The following is a 14,357-nucleotide window of genomic DNA, read 5'->3' as shown; positions in this document are numbered from 1 at the left end:
TTGTTTCTTTTTCAATAAAAATTAAAGAGAAAAGTTTGTTCACGAAACTGGCGATGACGCGCAGGGTAATGCGCGCCGCCGGTGTCGTACTCGCGTGCTCGTGCTCGGCGTCTGTGTGACTCAGTGGGATTCAGTGCCGATTAGGTGAACACTCAGTTAGCCAACTAGCTGCATCCACGCCGGCTTTTGGCACGGGAATCTTTACTGCTCGGCGGCAGACATGTCCAAACTGGAACAAATACTGGTTCTCGATCCGCCGGCTGATCTGAAATTCAAAGGTAAGATTCCCAGGTTTTCCGTTCCTAAATGTAGCCGACTAGCCTACCTGTCAGTGGGTTATTCAGCTAGTCAGACCGAGCTAGCTAACGCTAGCTAACCCACATCCACATTCATAGCTAGCTAACGCTAGCTAACCCACGTCCACATTCATAGCTAGCTAACGCTAGCTAACCCACATCCACATTCATAGCTAGCTAACGCTAGCTAACCCACATCCACATTCATAGCTAGCTAACGCTAACGCTAGCTAACCCACATCCACATTCATAGCTAGCTAACGCTAACGCTAGCTAACCCACATCCACATTCATAGCTAGCCAACGCTAACGCTAGCTAACCCACATACACATTCATAGCTAGCTAACGCTAGCTAACCCACATCCACAGTTAGCTAACGCTAGCTAACCCACATCCACATTCATAGCTAGCCAACGCTAGCTAACCCACAAGCTGACAGTGCCGGACCAAAAGTAATTGAACTCCCCTCATACCTCACAGCCGACGCCGCCATTTTAAAATCAAGCATCGAGGATGTGTGTGGGCCCGTAATAAAACCCAGCATTACTTTACCAGTTCGACACGGCAGTAAATATTATCGACCAGTTAACACGTTATTTTACCAGTGGTCCACGACTAACTGGCCTGTTCACTCCTCACACACCGGCGAGCTCAGTTCAACAGTTCACGTATTCGTGATGGGAAACCCTGAGACGGTCCGCCAGCCCAACGTTAGCCTCCTGGGGGACGCAGCGCTGCGGGCTGGACGCGTTGGTGGGCGGCCGCGTCGGTGCGCCTTGCCACGCTAGCAATTGTGACTCTACACTACTAGCGGCTAGAGGAGACGCAGCTAGTCCGTTAGCATTGTGCTGCCGGTGTAATCTTCACTGAGACCTCCAGAAGCGAGTGTAGCTGCGCAGTTGTGATCCAGACTATTCACATTCCGCTGAACCCTCAATACTTTTTTATTTTTGCTGAGGCGAGTCAAGATGATTTTTTGAAGTAGCTGCTGGCTAACCTAGCACGTCCAGCGTTAGCTAACTTCCTTAAATAACCAAACGACACACGTCGGCCTTATTTGTTCGTCAGTCAGTGTCGTTATTGTCGTTAACACCCGCCGACTAAAACAAATAGATTGTGAAAAAGTGATTTTTCTGTTAAAACTTAATTCCTTTCTACGTTTGAGTTCCCAGTGGTCATTCAGTAGCCAGGCGTTTAGCTCGCTGTGTTAGCCTAGCTCAGGTTAGCTGGCCAGATGGCAGGTGATATGAACTGAAACGCAAACGTCCTCTGAATTTAGCAATATATACATTTTGAGTGTGTGGCAGACCTGTGTTGTGTTTTGTTTTTAGGAAATACCCTTTCTGTGCCATTGGAAATAAGTCGCCTGTTAGGATGTAGAAATGCTAACGTGTTTTTCTCTAATGCACTTTACACATTCTAATACATACTGATTGGTTGCATTGCCTAGTATAAAAGAACAAATGAAGCTACGTAGCTTCAAGTATCCAGATCGTTATCTCCGAAGGAATTGTTGTAAGCTGATCTCAACATAGTGCATGTATACTTCAGGAAAGACATATATAATGTAGACGTACACTTGTGATGTTTTTAAAAATATAAAGACATTTACAGCATTCGTTTAGCAGTAGATCCTCTTGTACAAGCTGACTTAAAATTAGGACATATACATGTAGTGTGTGCATGCATTCATGGATCAGTACTGAGTGATTATGTGCCTAGGGGAGATGATGGTTATTTTTAATTTTTTTATGAGTTGTTCATTTATTAAATATGTTTTGTGTCAACAGGCCCCTTCACAGATGTGGTGACCACCAACTTAAAACTCCGCAATCCATCTGACAGAAAAGTATGTTTCAAAGTAAAGACGACAGCCCCACGTCGTTACTGTGTGAGACCCAACAGTGGGATAATTGACCCTGGGGCTTCAGTCATTATCTCTGGTGAGTTATGTAAGGGTCATTCACATCATAGTTAGCCTTGTCATGCATCAGTTGTTTGGGTTTATGTGGCCCCAACAGTTGCATGATATGTAGTTGTTTGTTCTTGTTGTCTTTAGTCATTTAGCCACTATAGTTAGTGTCAGTTTAGGAATTTCCATGCATAGTGGCTTTTGAATGGTTGGATGAATAGTTTTTAAGTGCTAGAAAGCAGTTATGGTTTTTACTGTCATTATGGAAGAATCAAATCTCATTAATGCATGTGACTGAAGGAAAGACAGTTTTTCAGACAAAAACAAATCGGAAAATGGAGTAGTTATGTCTGCTAAATGCCGTAAATGTTATGTCAGTGACTATATTACTGCTCTGCAGATGTGTTAATTTTTTTTTATTTTAGCAAAATCTTGATAGTATCTTAATTCTGATGCTATGAAATACTTCATGATTTCAGTATGTAATTAAAAGATTTAATCTGGTAATGTTCAGTGTATCACAGTTGTTTTTTACCTCTTCAGTAATGCTGCAACCTTTTGACTATGACCCAAATGAAAAAAGCAAACACAAATTCATGGTGCAGACCATTTTTGCTCCACACAATGTAACTGACTTAGAAGCTATGGTAAGTGTTTCATGAATTTGTTAAATTACATGAAAGAATGTTTCATCTTTTGTCGTACATCACTGTGATTGTATAATGAGTTTAGCCATCTGTTTTCTATATTGTGGTTTGTTGATACAGCACTGTTAGCACTTTGTCATAGCCAGCAGAGGGCAGTACAAGTATTCATTTTATTCATGCTGCAATATTGAGGGCCTCCTGACTAATAGGAAATAATATAGTTAAGGAAAGCTGTATGTTTTTAAACAACATTGGCTAGCATTTCTTTCTTTCTTCAAGGTGAAGCCATGCATTAATTAAATATCAAACCATCAGCTTGTTTGTCATACCATCAATGGTACAGACATTGGAGTATAAAGAATGTGAAATCTTTGTTAGAAACACATTAGCAGTATTTTAATGCAGAGACTCAGCAAGCAGTCAACCTTTGACTTATACTTTTATGCCCATCACCACAGTGGAAAGATGCAAAACCAGAGGATCTTATGGACTCTAAGCTCAGATGTGTTTTTGAACTGCCTTCAGAAAATGATAAAATGGTAAGTATTGCTGTGCTTTCCCTAAGATGATGCTGGGTAATCAGGATAGAGAGGTGACATATAGAATACTGAATGAGCAGAGAGGATATATGTACTGTTGTTTTGCCTTTTTTCTAAACTGTAATATATGACTGTAGGTAAAGAACAGGAAATGGAGCAATATGACTCCTAAAGACTTGCCTTATAATCCTCTCAATATTGGTGTATATGTTATAGTGGCATAGTACATACATTAATTGCATTAAAATTGTATAGCTATGTGTGTTCAGAGTCTCAAATAGGAGCTGCTGCAAATGCTGTTTTTTTGCATTTCCTATGACAGACGCTCACTTAAAGCCTGTGCTTGAAAACAACGCTCCACCAAAATGTACAATAGTAACCAAATACTTAAGTGTTCTTTTTAAAGATGTACTTAAGAGTTCCAGGTTGACTTTGGAAAGTCAGCTGAAGTAAAATATTCATTGAGGGTAAAAAAAAAGACCAGTGACTATGCAGATGTCCTCTTTGGAAGTGGTGGTTTGTTGAAGGCGTTGGTGCTTACATGGCATTTTAAAGTGGAATGGTGTGTCTGTGCTTGGTGCCACATCTGTCATGCTCCATCAGAGTCCCTTGGGCCTCTTTCTGTCCTCAATCCACTTCCGTAGCATCCGCTAGGTACAGTGATCTCACTGGACACTTTTCTGTGTCTTTATTGCTTCGTTTTTCCCCTCCCTGTTCTCAGGTGAGACTAATATTCATTTGGTCCTGACATGGTCTGTGTCAGTTTCTATGTTTAAATGTTCTTTATGTGAGCTGTTGTGTAGTTTAATTGCATAATAGTTTTACACAAGCCTTGCATTGCACTGAGGTGGCATTCATTCCTAGTCAAACTCACTAGGACACTCCCACCTATCCTGGTGAGTTACAGTTTTTATCTGAGTAAAGGATCCTAAATGTAAATGTACCTGCCTGATAAGATTGTGGCCTTTTTGGTATGTGTGTCAGTGGTATACCCCTCTGCTCTGCCCTTTTGAAGTCAGGTACTGGCTCCCGAGAGCTGCATGCCCGTGTAGCCAGGGTCAGCACCCCTGGGCAGACCCCCAGACCGCAGAGGTATATGGGTGAGCGGGTAGCACCTACCCCTGGAGAGTATGGCACACCTGTAGACAGCTTACGCCTGCATGACCAGCAGGAAGCATTTGACATGGCCCGTTTCAGACCAGCCCAGTCAACAGGGAGGGACAGACAGAGTCAGGTTTGTGAGAGGAAGCCATGATATGTCATGAGCAGGATAATAACTTTTAGGTAGGAAATGGGGACCACATTCTGAGTTATTAGGGGATGAGCTTGTCTTGATAATTTATTTGTTACAATTAGTGTATCACAAGCATTGTTGGTGTAAAATAAGTTCTGAAGTCCTCAACTGTGTTTACATGGAGAATTTTTTCAGTAGGTGATACACTGCCTAGAGCATTTGTGCTGAAATGAAGTGTCTCGTGTAACATGCACATTGTAACCATAACAACGCTTCACTCCATTCTCTTTCATATCCGATCATGTTGGCTAGGTAACTCTAAGCATCTGATTTTTCTTATTTTCATCAACATTATAGCCATGCCCAAGGAAGGGACTGCTTGCCTTAATATGTATGGAAACCTTGTGTACTTCACTGCAGTTTTTAATATCCATGTTTTACTACAGCACACCGCAGTTACTCACCTGAAACGTTGTTAATATTTTGTAGTGCTTTATATTTGCTCACTGACTACTCTGAACTGGCCAGTTGATTAAAAAAACACTAACAAAAAAGGAAAGAGCAGTTGCCTCAACACAACACTTTTCTGAAAAGTTTAACTTTTCACAACTTTGAAAGCGATCCGCCATACAAAAAAAAAAAAAAGCAGCCGTCTGCAGCATGTTTTAAAGAGTGTCTGCCTTCTGAGCGCCTTGTAGCTGCTTCCCATAGGAATCCATGTAAAATAGGTGGTGGCTGGTGTACGGGGGAAAGCAGTACTTGTGAACGCAGGCTAAGTTCTTTATGTGTTGAGGCTTTTCTATTTTTCATCTGGGAGTTAACATGCAAGATTTGCAGTTACGAGGCTGCTGTTATCTAGCTGCCGAGTTGCTGAAGGTATAAAATCATTAGCATTTCAAAAAATAAATAAATAAGCAAAATCCTACCACAAGCAAAATGTAAACATCAATTGCCGTATAGATCCCCAATAACTAACTGTAACTAATTGCAAACCAAACTGGACTCATTATCACTGGCGAAACCAGTCGTGTATTATGAGTAACCGCACATTGTTTTGCCTGTTAAACCTCCTCCTCAGTTTTGGCTCATCTTACTAGAGGATTGTGTCTTTTCCGTGCAGAATGACGTAGACCCAACCAAAGCCGCACCAGTCCTCAACACCTCCAAGGCGGAAAGCGCGTTGGGCACTAAGCCCAGCAGCCTATCCCTGGACGACGTGGAGATGAGGAGAATGATGGAGGAGTGCAAGAGGCTGCAGTTTGAAATGAGCAAACTTGTAGACGAGAACCGGCAACTTAAGGTACGGAACAGAAAAGCCAAGCAAGACTGAGCAAAACATTTATTATACCATCAACAGAAATGACCTGGTCTGGATTACGGCAGCATATTTACAGTTGTGGTTAACAGTTGATTGAACAAATGTATAGTTCATGTGCTAGATGCATGATTTCTTCTCTGTCATCGTTTGTTAGGACGAGGGTGTGCGGATGAGGAAGGCCCAAAGGTCAGACAACATTGTCTCTAACTCGGGGGCCTTGATGAGGAAGGAACCCAGTTCCAAATCGCTTCCCTCGCTGCTCGTGGTCATCGCGGCCATCTTCATTGGATTCTTCCTGGGGAAGTTTGTGTTGTAGGATAAATGCGTCTCTTTCGCCTCAGCTCCTCTCGGTCTCTCTGGGTCCTGAGGGACGAAGCGTGTGTTCTTGTCGTTCAGCGTCGCATCAGTGCTAGTGTGGCCTAAGGCGGCGGGATAAAATGCGTCTGTGTACAGAATCGTTCAAACAGGCCTCGCCTTTTTGCAATCTCACACAATTAGTACACGTACACTCAGATATGAGAAGAACGTCTCCTCTTTTTCTGTGTGTTTCTTTTCTCCTTGTGGTGAGGGGTATTTCTTTTCTGGGGATAGAACAAGCTGTACATGTATCCAAACATCAGTCACAGTCAGATTGAGGCACTGTGTACAGACCTTGATGGCAATTGAAAAAGAAATCTATGATGAATAAATAAAATTAATTGTTCTCTTTCTCTCTGTGGTTTTAATAAGTGTTGGAATGTTATTGTCTTGTATGTTATTTTAACCCTTTTAAGAAAACAGAAAACTCAAAAAAAAAAGATTTTGCTACATATTGCTGGATGGCCTCTTGACAGTGAAATTAATCTTTAAAATTTTAATTTTGTGAATGTGAAGAAATTAGCCGGGAAAATGTGCCTCCTTCCATATGCATTATGTTCTCCTATTGTCACCTGACACAAATACACACGTCTTAGTTATGTCACGTCTTACTAGCATTTTCTTTATGCAAATTATATACTTGTTTGTGAGGCAACTATTGACTGAATAAAGATCACCACTTACAGTCCTGTCCTATGGTATTTAACACTGAGGAAATATGAAAATGAAATAAAAACCTCTAACATTCTCATTTCAGCGTTCGTGTGGCATGTATGGACACCATTGTGCATTGTGATGGGAATTTGGAGTTGATTCTCTTGGTGAAATGAGTACAGGTGTCTGTCCAGTCTAATCATCATGCATAACTTTCCTACAGATATCTGAGTGCTTAAATGTGCATCATCTATTTTGCTCATGTACAGCACCTAACAGAAATGGTCACAAGCTGCCTGTATTTCTGTAAAATACCACAAATTCCACAACATAAATGTTCCATGTTGCTGAAATACTTCCACAAAATCCTTGACAATAAGTTCACATTCCAATGAAAAATGTTCAGGAACTTTATGTAGGGTGAGAACTCCAGCTATTCCCATGATAATGAGCAAATGTGAGGAATGATTCCAGATCAGTATCACGAGGTACAACGTGCACCATATTGAAACACTCCCTCATCACATCTTAAATGACAGAGAACACAAGTGTAACCAAGGAGATGACATGCAACAAGCGCAAGTACTGGATCTTGGAGCCGTTTCCAAGCATGAAGTGATGGTCTCCTTCCTTTCCAATTCCTTCCTGGCTGGGGATGCAGTGTATCAGTGGTGGCTGGTAGGACGTTGCACGCTTGTGAGGACGGTCTGGGCTGGAGCCGTTGGTCGGTCTCTGGCCGTTGAAGAGGAGCTTGTGTCCAGATGAATCCCGTTCCATGTGGAAGAGCTCGTACTCGGTGTGGGGTAGACGGATGCCAAGGGCAGCACAGCCTGAAGTGGAGGTCACATCCTGCTGGATCCCCAGCCGCCATGAGCCCTGTTTACCACACTCGTCCCCACTGAAGATATTCAGCAAAGACGTAGTAGCCATGTCCATGGGCGTGACCTTCATATGGGTCACTGTAACGATGGAAAAACCAATCAGCATTCTACGTAGACCAAGAGCAAAGGACTTATTTATTAAGGATGGTTTGTATGCTGTGATGCTAATATACCCTTCAGCCACTCAGCAAGGTGGGACAATGTGTATAAACAGGGATTCTTTTTTTATATGTTGTCCAAGTGTTTAAATATTGTATTGAGCAAAAATGCCTCAATTGCTTTTTCTAATTGAGAAACAGTAAATTAGCACCTGCTAGGAAAGTTTACCTGTGAAAGTGAATTCAGTGCCTCCCATGACTGTTGTAGAGGGAACCCCTTGGCTGTAGTGTCCTCTGGCAGAGATGCTAAAAGTGGGATGTCTGCACAATGGGTCTGAATAGTGGTAGTAGTGTCCCTCCCAAATGCTGCTGTCCTCATGGAAGACAAAATGGCGAACGAGGAAGAGGACCCCTGGACGGACTTCGCAGCGCTTGCTAACCCAATTACCATAGAGATGGAGAAAGTGATCATTCTGGGATGGCAGGATGGGTGGACGGTGAAGGTCCGCTGCAGAGATGATCCGACACATAATACAGGTGTGATCGCAAGTCTGAAACAACAGAGACAGTTCAAATGTCAAACATGGTTTTAAATTAGAAAATGCTTTTTGTTGTTTCTTTTATATTTAAAAAGACGATCATGAAAGAGAACATAATTAGAGGAATTCTATTGATGTCAACATATAAATTTTAAATGGCATATGTTGCAAACAAAAGATCAAATACAGATTTTGAGGGGCTAACTGTCTTGTTTACAGATCCCAAGATCGCCCAGTATATCATTTAGACAGACAGGAAAAAAAACTTTAGCTTTCCCAGCCACTGAGCACACAGCCAGATGTATTCTTGCGGTGTTACCGACAGAAGAAAGGCAGGGATTAGTGGTTCGAAGTTATGGCGTTACAACACAAAGCAGCTTGTGAGTAATAGCAATAAAACAATTAAATGTAAAACCAAAAGCAATTCCGAGTTTGGAAATTTGAAATGGCTTTTCATCACTACTTCTGAGACTGGAGTAATAAGCATGTCTCTTAAAGAATGTGGTCAGGAAGACAAATTCTTACAGAGTATTTTTTATGGAAACATTTACATGTTCCCATTCAAGCTACATATGTGTTTTTTTTTTTTTAAAGAATCTACATCAATGGCATAATTCGGTGAAAAGCAAGGTTTAATCCACGTCTGAGAAAGTAGTGAAATAAGTCGGCATTAAATCCAAATCTTTCACCTATTTGAGTCTACCTTACACCTGGTAAGTTAAAACGTGAGAGCCTAGTATATTTATTGGAAGCAATGATTTGACTTCTGATCTGCCGCCATTGCTTGACTGCCATGACTCAACATCCGGCCCATAAATTATTCAGCTTCAAACCAGAATTCATTAACTTTGCATTACATTTTTCATACCACTTTTTTTGTAGGCATCAGAATGAAGAGCAGCATGCGTGAGGATGGGAGGGGGGGGGGGGGGGGAGTGCGCACACATAAAAGGCATTAATCCAACCGAAAGCCCCCGTTCCACCTCTCAAGTCTGGCTGCAGCTTTTCCTCAGCCCTGCCTTAGTGCCTTAGGCACGCACCAAGTCGGAGCTGGAATTCCGAGCGATGCCCTTTGCAGCACTATTTCCCCATTCCCTTTGAAGCAGACAGGGGATAGTAGTGGATCAGCAGCCTGTGTAGGCTCGAACACCAGCTGAAATCACACCAAAATTGCTGGGGGAATGCTTCTATTTGTTCTGTATTGGTCTTGTTTGAAATAGTTGAGTGGTTGACGTTAGATCATGGTAATGCTAGGGCAGGACTGCATGACTCTGGAAAGAGCAAGCCAATGAATACATAATACAGCTCGCATATACCGGGGGGGGGGCATGACAACTACCTGAAGCAAGAATACGGAAGAAGATGAGGACCACCTAATGACATGAATTAATTATATCGCCATGTCACATCTGATGTCAAGCAAACTTATGTAAAATGCAACCTTTAACTTTACATTACATATAACTTCATAAATTAAACATGTCTCCGTCAAACATCACATCAATTTTTTAGATTTTGTGCACATTTTTGCTATCGGACGGAAAGCAGGACGTGACCGAAGCCTACAGTGAAATACCACTAGTGCTAAAATCTTTGTGGTCCCAAGAATCACATTAATATTCATAGGCGAAAAGACCCTTTGTAAAATCTGGTTTATAGTGCTGTTACTCATTTTCAGTTGGCCATTTTTTACTTGGTTGTAATTGCTGGTTGGACATAAGCTATGTGTTGTGAAAACATAAATATGAATCAGAGACCATTTTCCTGCATCCCAGCAGGACGTGTTTATTGTTTCTAGAGGAGTCTTACTGCTTCTCAGAGGCGGACCCAAACTGCTATGATAGTTGTGGGCATGCCATGGTATCAGGTTGATTTGATCTTCACTGGTGATCTGGTATCAAAAGGGTCAGGCTTGATGGTTCTGATGCTATGCGTTTAGCTGGGGCTGTCAGAGGATTTAACCATCATCTCTGTTAGTGTGATATATGACCACATGAGGCTACTTTTCTTGACACAGTTTAAAAATGTTCTTTCCTGCTGGGCCGAACACAGAAAGAAAACAAAGCCCAATGGGAAAGATCTAAAAGGCAACTTCCTGTTCCCAAAATAATTCCAAAGCCTTATTCTCTTCAGTTTTATTTTACAGAATAACTGGAATAAAAAATTAAGAGGACCATGTGCCAGCATCAAACTGTTTTCAAGCACTAAACCCATCACTTCAAAATGTCTTCTCCTGGACAAACGTCAAGCTCTGGGAATGGAGAGGTGTCCTACAGGGCTCCGTCCCTGGTCCCTGCGGTACGCCGAGGCAAGACACTGACCTTGACACTCAGCAGGGGGGGCTGGTAGCCCGAGGGCTTGTAGAGTCTCCTCTGAGCGCGCTCTGTGTGCAAGTCTCCCAAGAACAACTCCTCCGCCTGTCTGCCAGGGTCGCCATGGCGATGGCGCCTCTCCACGCGCAGCAGCAGCAGCTCCTGCATGCTGAAGTCGAGGCCGCGGGTGCAGTCACGACGAGCGGCGTGCTCCGGGCCCTCCGCCCACACCTCGTAGCCCAGCTCGGGCTCCAGGTGCTCCTTCAGACCGCACCTCCACGCCAGCTTCGCCTGCAGCTCTCTGGCCGCCGCGGGGCTGTGGGCTACCAGCAGCACCCGGCTCAGCTGGTAGTCGGCCTCGGTGCCCCCACGCACCACCCAGGAGCCTTGCCGTGGCTGCACGCTGCCCTGGATCAGGAGGGTGTAGCTGGGCTCCGTGCAGTGGTTGTCCTGGTAATAGAACTGAAGGCCCTGGAAGGTGTGATTGGAGTGGAAGTGGTAGGATCGGGTGAGGAACTCTGGCCCGGGTCTCACCTCACAGCTTTAAAAGAAGATTAAAAAGTACAGCCTTTAGTTACCTTGGATTTAACACTACACCGCAATACATCATAATCCTCTGGGGGGGGGGGGGGGGGGGATTAAAACTTTGGATCAGTTATTTAAAACAAAAAGCCTGTAAACAAAGAGGTGTGCATATGTAAATCTAACAGAAGCAGAGGTTACCTTTCAGACACCCAGTGACCCACTATGTTAGTGGCCACATGCACCCTGATGTCGTCGCCATCTTGAAGATGTTTAAGCATATAGTGACATTGGTCCTGTTTTGAATGGGTCCCATAGCTCTTCTTCATCAGCACTGGGACAGACCTGACCGACTGAGGAGGCAGTCTGTCACACCAACCTGCAGCTGGAGGTGAGGGTGGAGGTGGTGCCTTTTTAACCACACGTTTTAATTTAGTCCTCATCTTAATAGGTTATTAGGATAACGTGCGAACAAAAGTAGACTAAGATTTAGAGACCCAGAACAAGCCCGAGGGAATTTAAACATTAAATGCGACATAACTGCCATTGTGATTTTTTGGTATCACAATACCCTTTTCAAACACTAAATATCCCAGGATTATAGCCTACTGCACTTCTGACTTTAAACTGTGCTGTCGGATATGCATATAAATTACATCATTATTTAAAATCTGGGTGGATTTTTTTCTTTTTATCAGTAGATCTTAGTACATCACGTACAGTACAAGTGTAAACCATAAGTTGTATATTAGCGCACTGCTTGGCATCCAGTTCTTGATAAAAGGGAAAATTAAACTTAGCAGCATATGTAGCTATTAATCAAACTTTTTCAAACGAATGAACAGATCTAATTCTTAGTCCGCCTAACAGTGAATGTTCAAATTAAACATACTCCACTAATACAATGCTTAATATAAAACACACTTTAATCGCTTATTGAGTTACATCTGATGCTGACAAATAGGCTAATTTAGTGGTTAAAGGAGAGACGCGTTATAGAGGTTATTAAATACACGCTTTGCCTTACACAACAGTTCATATAAAACGCCATTAAGATACTTACCGGCGGTCAAGAGGAAGATAATTGTCGTGATCATTGCTGTGTTTAAAGATAGAAACATCGTTCCAACGTCTTTAAAAAGCAACGCCAAACCAAAGTTTCGGCAAAATGACAAGCGTACGCGACGTTTCTGGACCGGTTCCGTTCAGTATGGGCGTAAGCGATCGCGAGAATCAAAGTTGCTCATTTGACAGATTTCCCCCTAAAACGATTTTCTTAGGTCGGACCTATTAAATAAAAAGGACAGCGCAAGATACCATATCCGTGTATGGGACAATGAATGGTCTGTCCTTCGCCCATGCATCCCCCCAGAAACGTGACTTGGTCCTAGCAGAGAATCAAACTTCTGAGGTGAGTGTTCGTTCCTCAGAGCTGAAGAGAGATGAGCCCCCGTCTGTATGAGCAGAATAACTGCCTATTTACGCCCCATCAAACGCGTGTGTCTTCTGTGCGAGTCACAGCCTCCTACTTCACCATTTACCAAGAGCGCAGTCACGATATGATCCAACTGCCTTTAGTCAGACCACTGAGACTCATATATGCATTTCCCAGGGTCTTAGGTTCAGTAACTGCGGGAAGGTACATGTTAGCAGATGAGTCACTGTTATCAGCAGGTTAATTGAGACTTTCAAAAAAGAAAAAAGCGCAAACCACGTGAAAGGGACAATAGCGTATAGCTCCAGGGTGGTTATTAAATATGTCAACTTATCAAATATTATACAGCACAGTTAAGGTGTTATAAATCTATCGTTTCCCCTTTGTACTTGAATAATTGCAAGTGCTGTTCTTTCATTAATATCAAATTAACTATATGAGCACGTTAAGTTATAGTGTGCCGGCCTCATATTTAATTTATATCAAAGTTCTTTTCTTCACATTTGCTCTAGAATGATTAGTTGTTTATTTGCAGAGATTAAAAACTGTGAAAAACAATTCAAGTGTGAAGAGAAAAAAACTGTCACTGGGTGAGAAATTTCCTCACACCTCAACCACCTTCTCCACATTTCTAAATGATCTTTGATTTATGTTCTTGTCTCGCTCATACTGTAGACATTGTTAGCCCGGAGCCAAATACATCCACCAGTTACATTCAATAGATAGGGCAAGTATAATTTACAGTGAGGTGTTCATATTGAACTGGGCCACTGTTAAAAAAAAACAAACAAACAAAAAAACACTATTGGCCAGTATTGGTTGAACATGGAAGAGGGTTCAAAATGACTCAAGATTCATTAATTACAAGTTTGCCTCCTTTATTTTGTCTTTTTTTTATACCTTACTACTACACAACATGTTATATGATAGCACATTAACTACCTGTATCCTGTGGTGGCATGTGTCCAAAATTGTATCTTATAGTTCATCCTCTATTGACTCATCCGTGTCTGTACCCCAGTTGCGTGAGAAGAATCTCAGTGATGCTGGCCTATACAAAATGTACCTTCAGTGGTGGAAGCTCTCACCTAGGTGAGCGTGTTTGCAGTGCCCAGAAGGCCATGCCCTCGCGCTGGCCTGGGCGTCTGCCAGCCTGCTTGCAAAGCGCAGTGCTTGCCCACCAGCCCATCTGGGAGCCAAAGCATATTTAATGAGACCAAAATATACTTGCAGAGGGAACTTGTGAGGTGTAAGGAAAACATACAAACATTTCACAGCTCCTCAGAAGTTCAGAAGGCAGAAATGTTCAAAAATAAACACTTGAGAATGAATATGAACACTGGTTTAAAAAGGGCTTCGGAAACCCACTGATGCTGATCATTTAGAAATGAGAGCCAACTTGGAGTTAAATTTAGCTTTTCTGCCTTTATACTGTCAAAAGTCACTAAAAGGCCTGAATGTCGAACTAATTTTGAAATGCAGGTTTCGAGTGATAATATTGACAAACCCTTTTAATTAATTTATTTATTTATATGTGTGCTTCAGTTTGCGTCACACCAACCTACACACTCTAATAGCGCAAATAAAAATCTAATTCCTGCTTGGCAGCCGT

General features: G+C 42.4%; 2 protein-coding genes across 3 annotated transcripts; one reads left to right on the top strand and one right to left on the bottom strand.

The window, feature by feature from the left end:
* The first annotated feature begins 49 nt into the window (after positions 1-49).
* Positions 50-7,055, top strand: vapa (VAMP (vesicle-associated membrane protein)-associated protein A). 2 transcript variants are annotated; one of them, XM_076971470.1, is made up of 7 exons: positions 50-278; positions 2,088-2,240; positions 2,753-2,856; positions 3,315-3,395; positions 4,411-4,629; positions 5,750-5,929; positions 6,102-7,055. In XM_076971470.1, the coding sequence occupies exons 1-7, from the start codon at positions 221-223 to the stop codon at positions 6,261-6,263; spliced, it is 957 nt and encodes a 318-aa protein (XP_076827585.1). In that variant the 5' UTR covers positions 50-220; the 3' UTR covers positions 6,264-7,055. The 2 variants fall into 2 exon arrangements, with proteins under 2 accessions (XP_076827585.1, XP_076827586.1); XM_076971471.1 differs by lacking the exon at positions 4,411-4,629 and having other exon boundaries at positions 69-278.
* Positions 6,438-13,743, bottom strand: LOC143474129 (protein APCDD1-like). Its single transcript, XM_076971450.1, has 5 exons — positions 12,374-13,743; positions 11,512-11,695; positions 10,798-11,329; positions 8,167-8,488; positions 6,438-7,917 (listed from the first exon to the last, which is right to left on the bottom strand). Exons 1-5 carry the CDS (start codon positions 12,429-12,431, stop codon positions 7,487-7,489), a joined length of 1,527 nt encoding a protein of 508 aa, XP_076827565.1. The 5' UTR covers positions 12,432-13,743; the 3' UTR covers positions 6,438-7,486.
* Between the last annotated feature and the right edge of the window lie 614 nt (positions 13,744-14,357).

This window comes from Brachyhypopomus gauderio, chromosome 13 (genome assembly GCF_052324685.1).
Source record: "Brachyhypopomus gauderio isolate BG-103 chromosome 13, BGAUD_0.2, whole genome shotgun sequence".
Taxonomy (NCBI): domain Eukaryota; kingdom Metazoa; phylum Chordata; class Actinopteri; order Gymnotiformes; family Hypopomidae; genus Brachyhypopomus; species Brachyhypopomus gauderio.
This window is presented reverse-complemented; position numbering and strand designations above follow the sequence as displayed.

Excerpts from the sequence above, each read along its gene's own strand:
- vapa (XM_076971470.1), top strand. The coding sequence starts at position 221 with ATGTCCAAACTGGAACAAATACTGGTTCTCGATCCGCCGGCTGATCTG. Across the intron at positions 3,396-4,410 it reads CTTCAGAAAATGATAAAATG|TCAGGTACTGGCTCCCGAGA; the intron begins GTAAGTATTGCT and ends GCCCTTTTGAAG. Across the intron at positions 4,630-5,749 it reads GGAGGGACAGACAGAGTCAG|AATGACGTAGACCCAACCAA; the intron begins GTTTGTGAGAGG and ends TTTTCCGTGCAG.
- LOC143474129 (XM_076971450.1), bottom strand. The coding sequence starts at position 12,431 with ATGTTTCTATCTTTAAACACAGCAATGATCACGACAATTATCTTCCTC. Across the intron at positions 11,696-12,373 it reads TATCTTCCTCTTGACCGCCG|CTGCAGGTTGGTGTGACAGA; the intron begins GTAAGTATCTTA and ends CCTCACCTCCAG. Across the intron at positions 7,918-8,166 it reads CACTGAATTCACTTTCACAG|TGACCCATATGAAGGTCACG; the intron begins GTAAACTTTCCT and ends CCATCGTTACAG.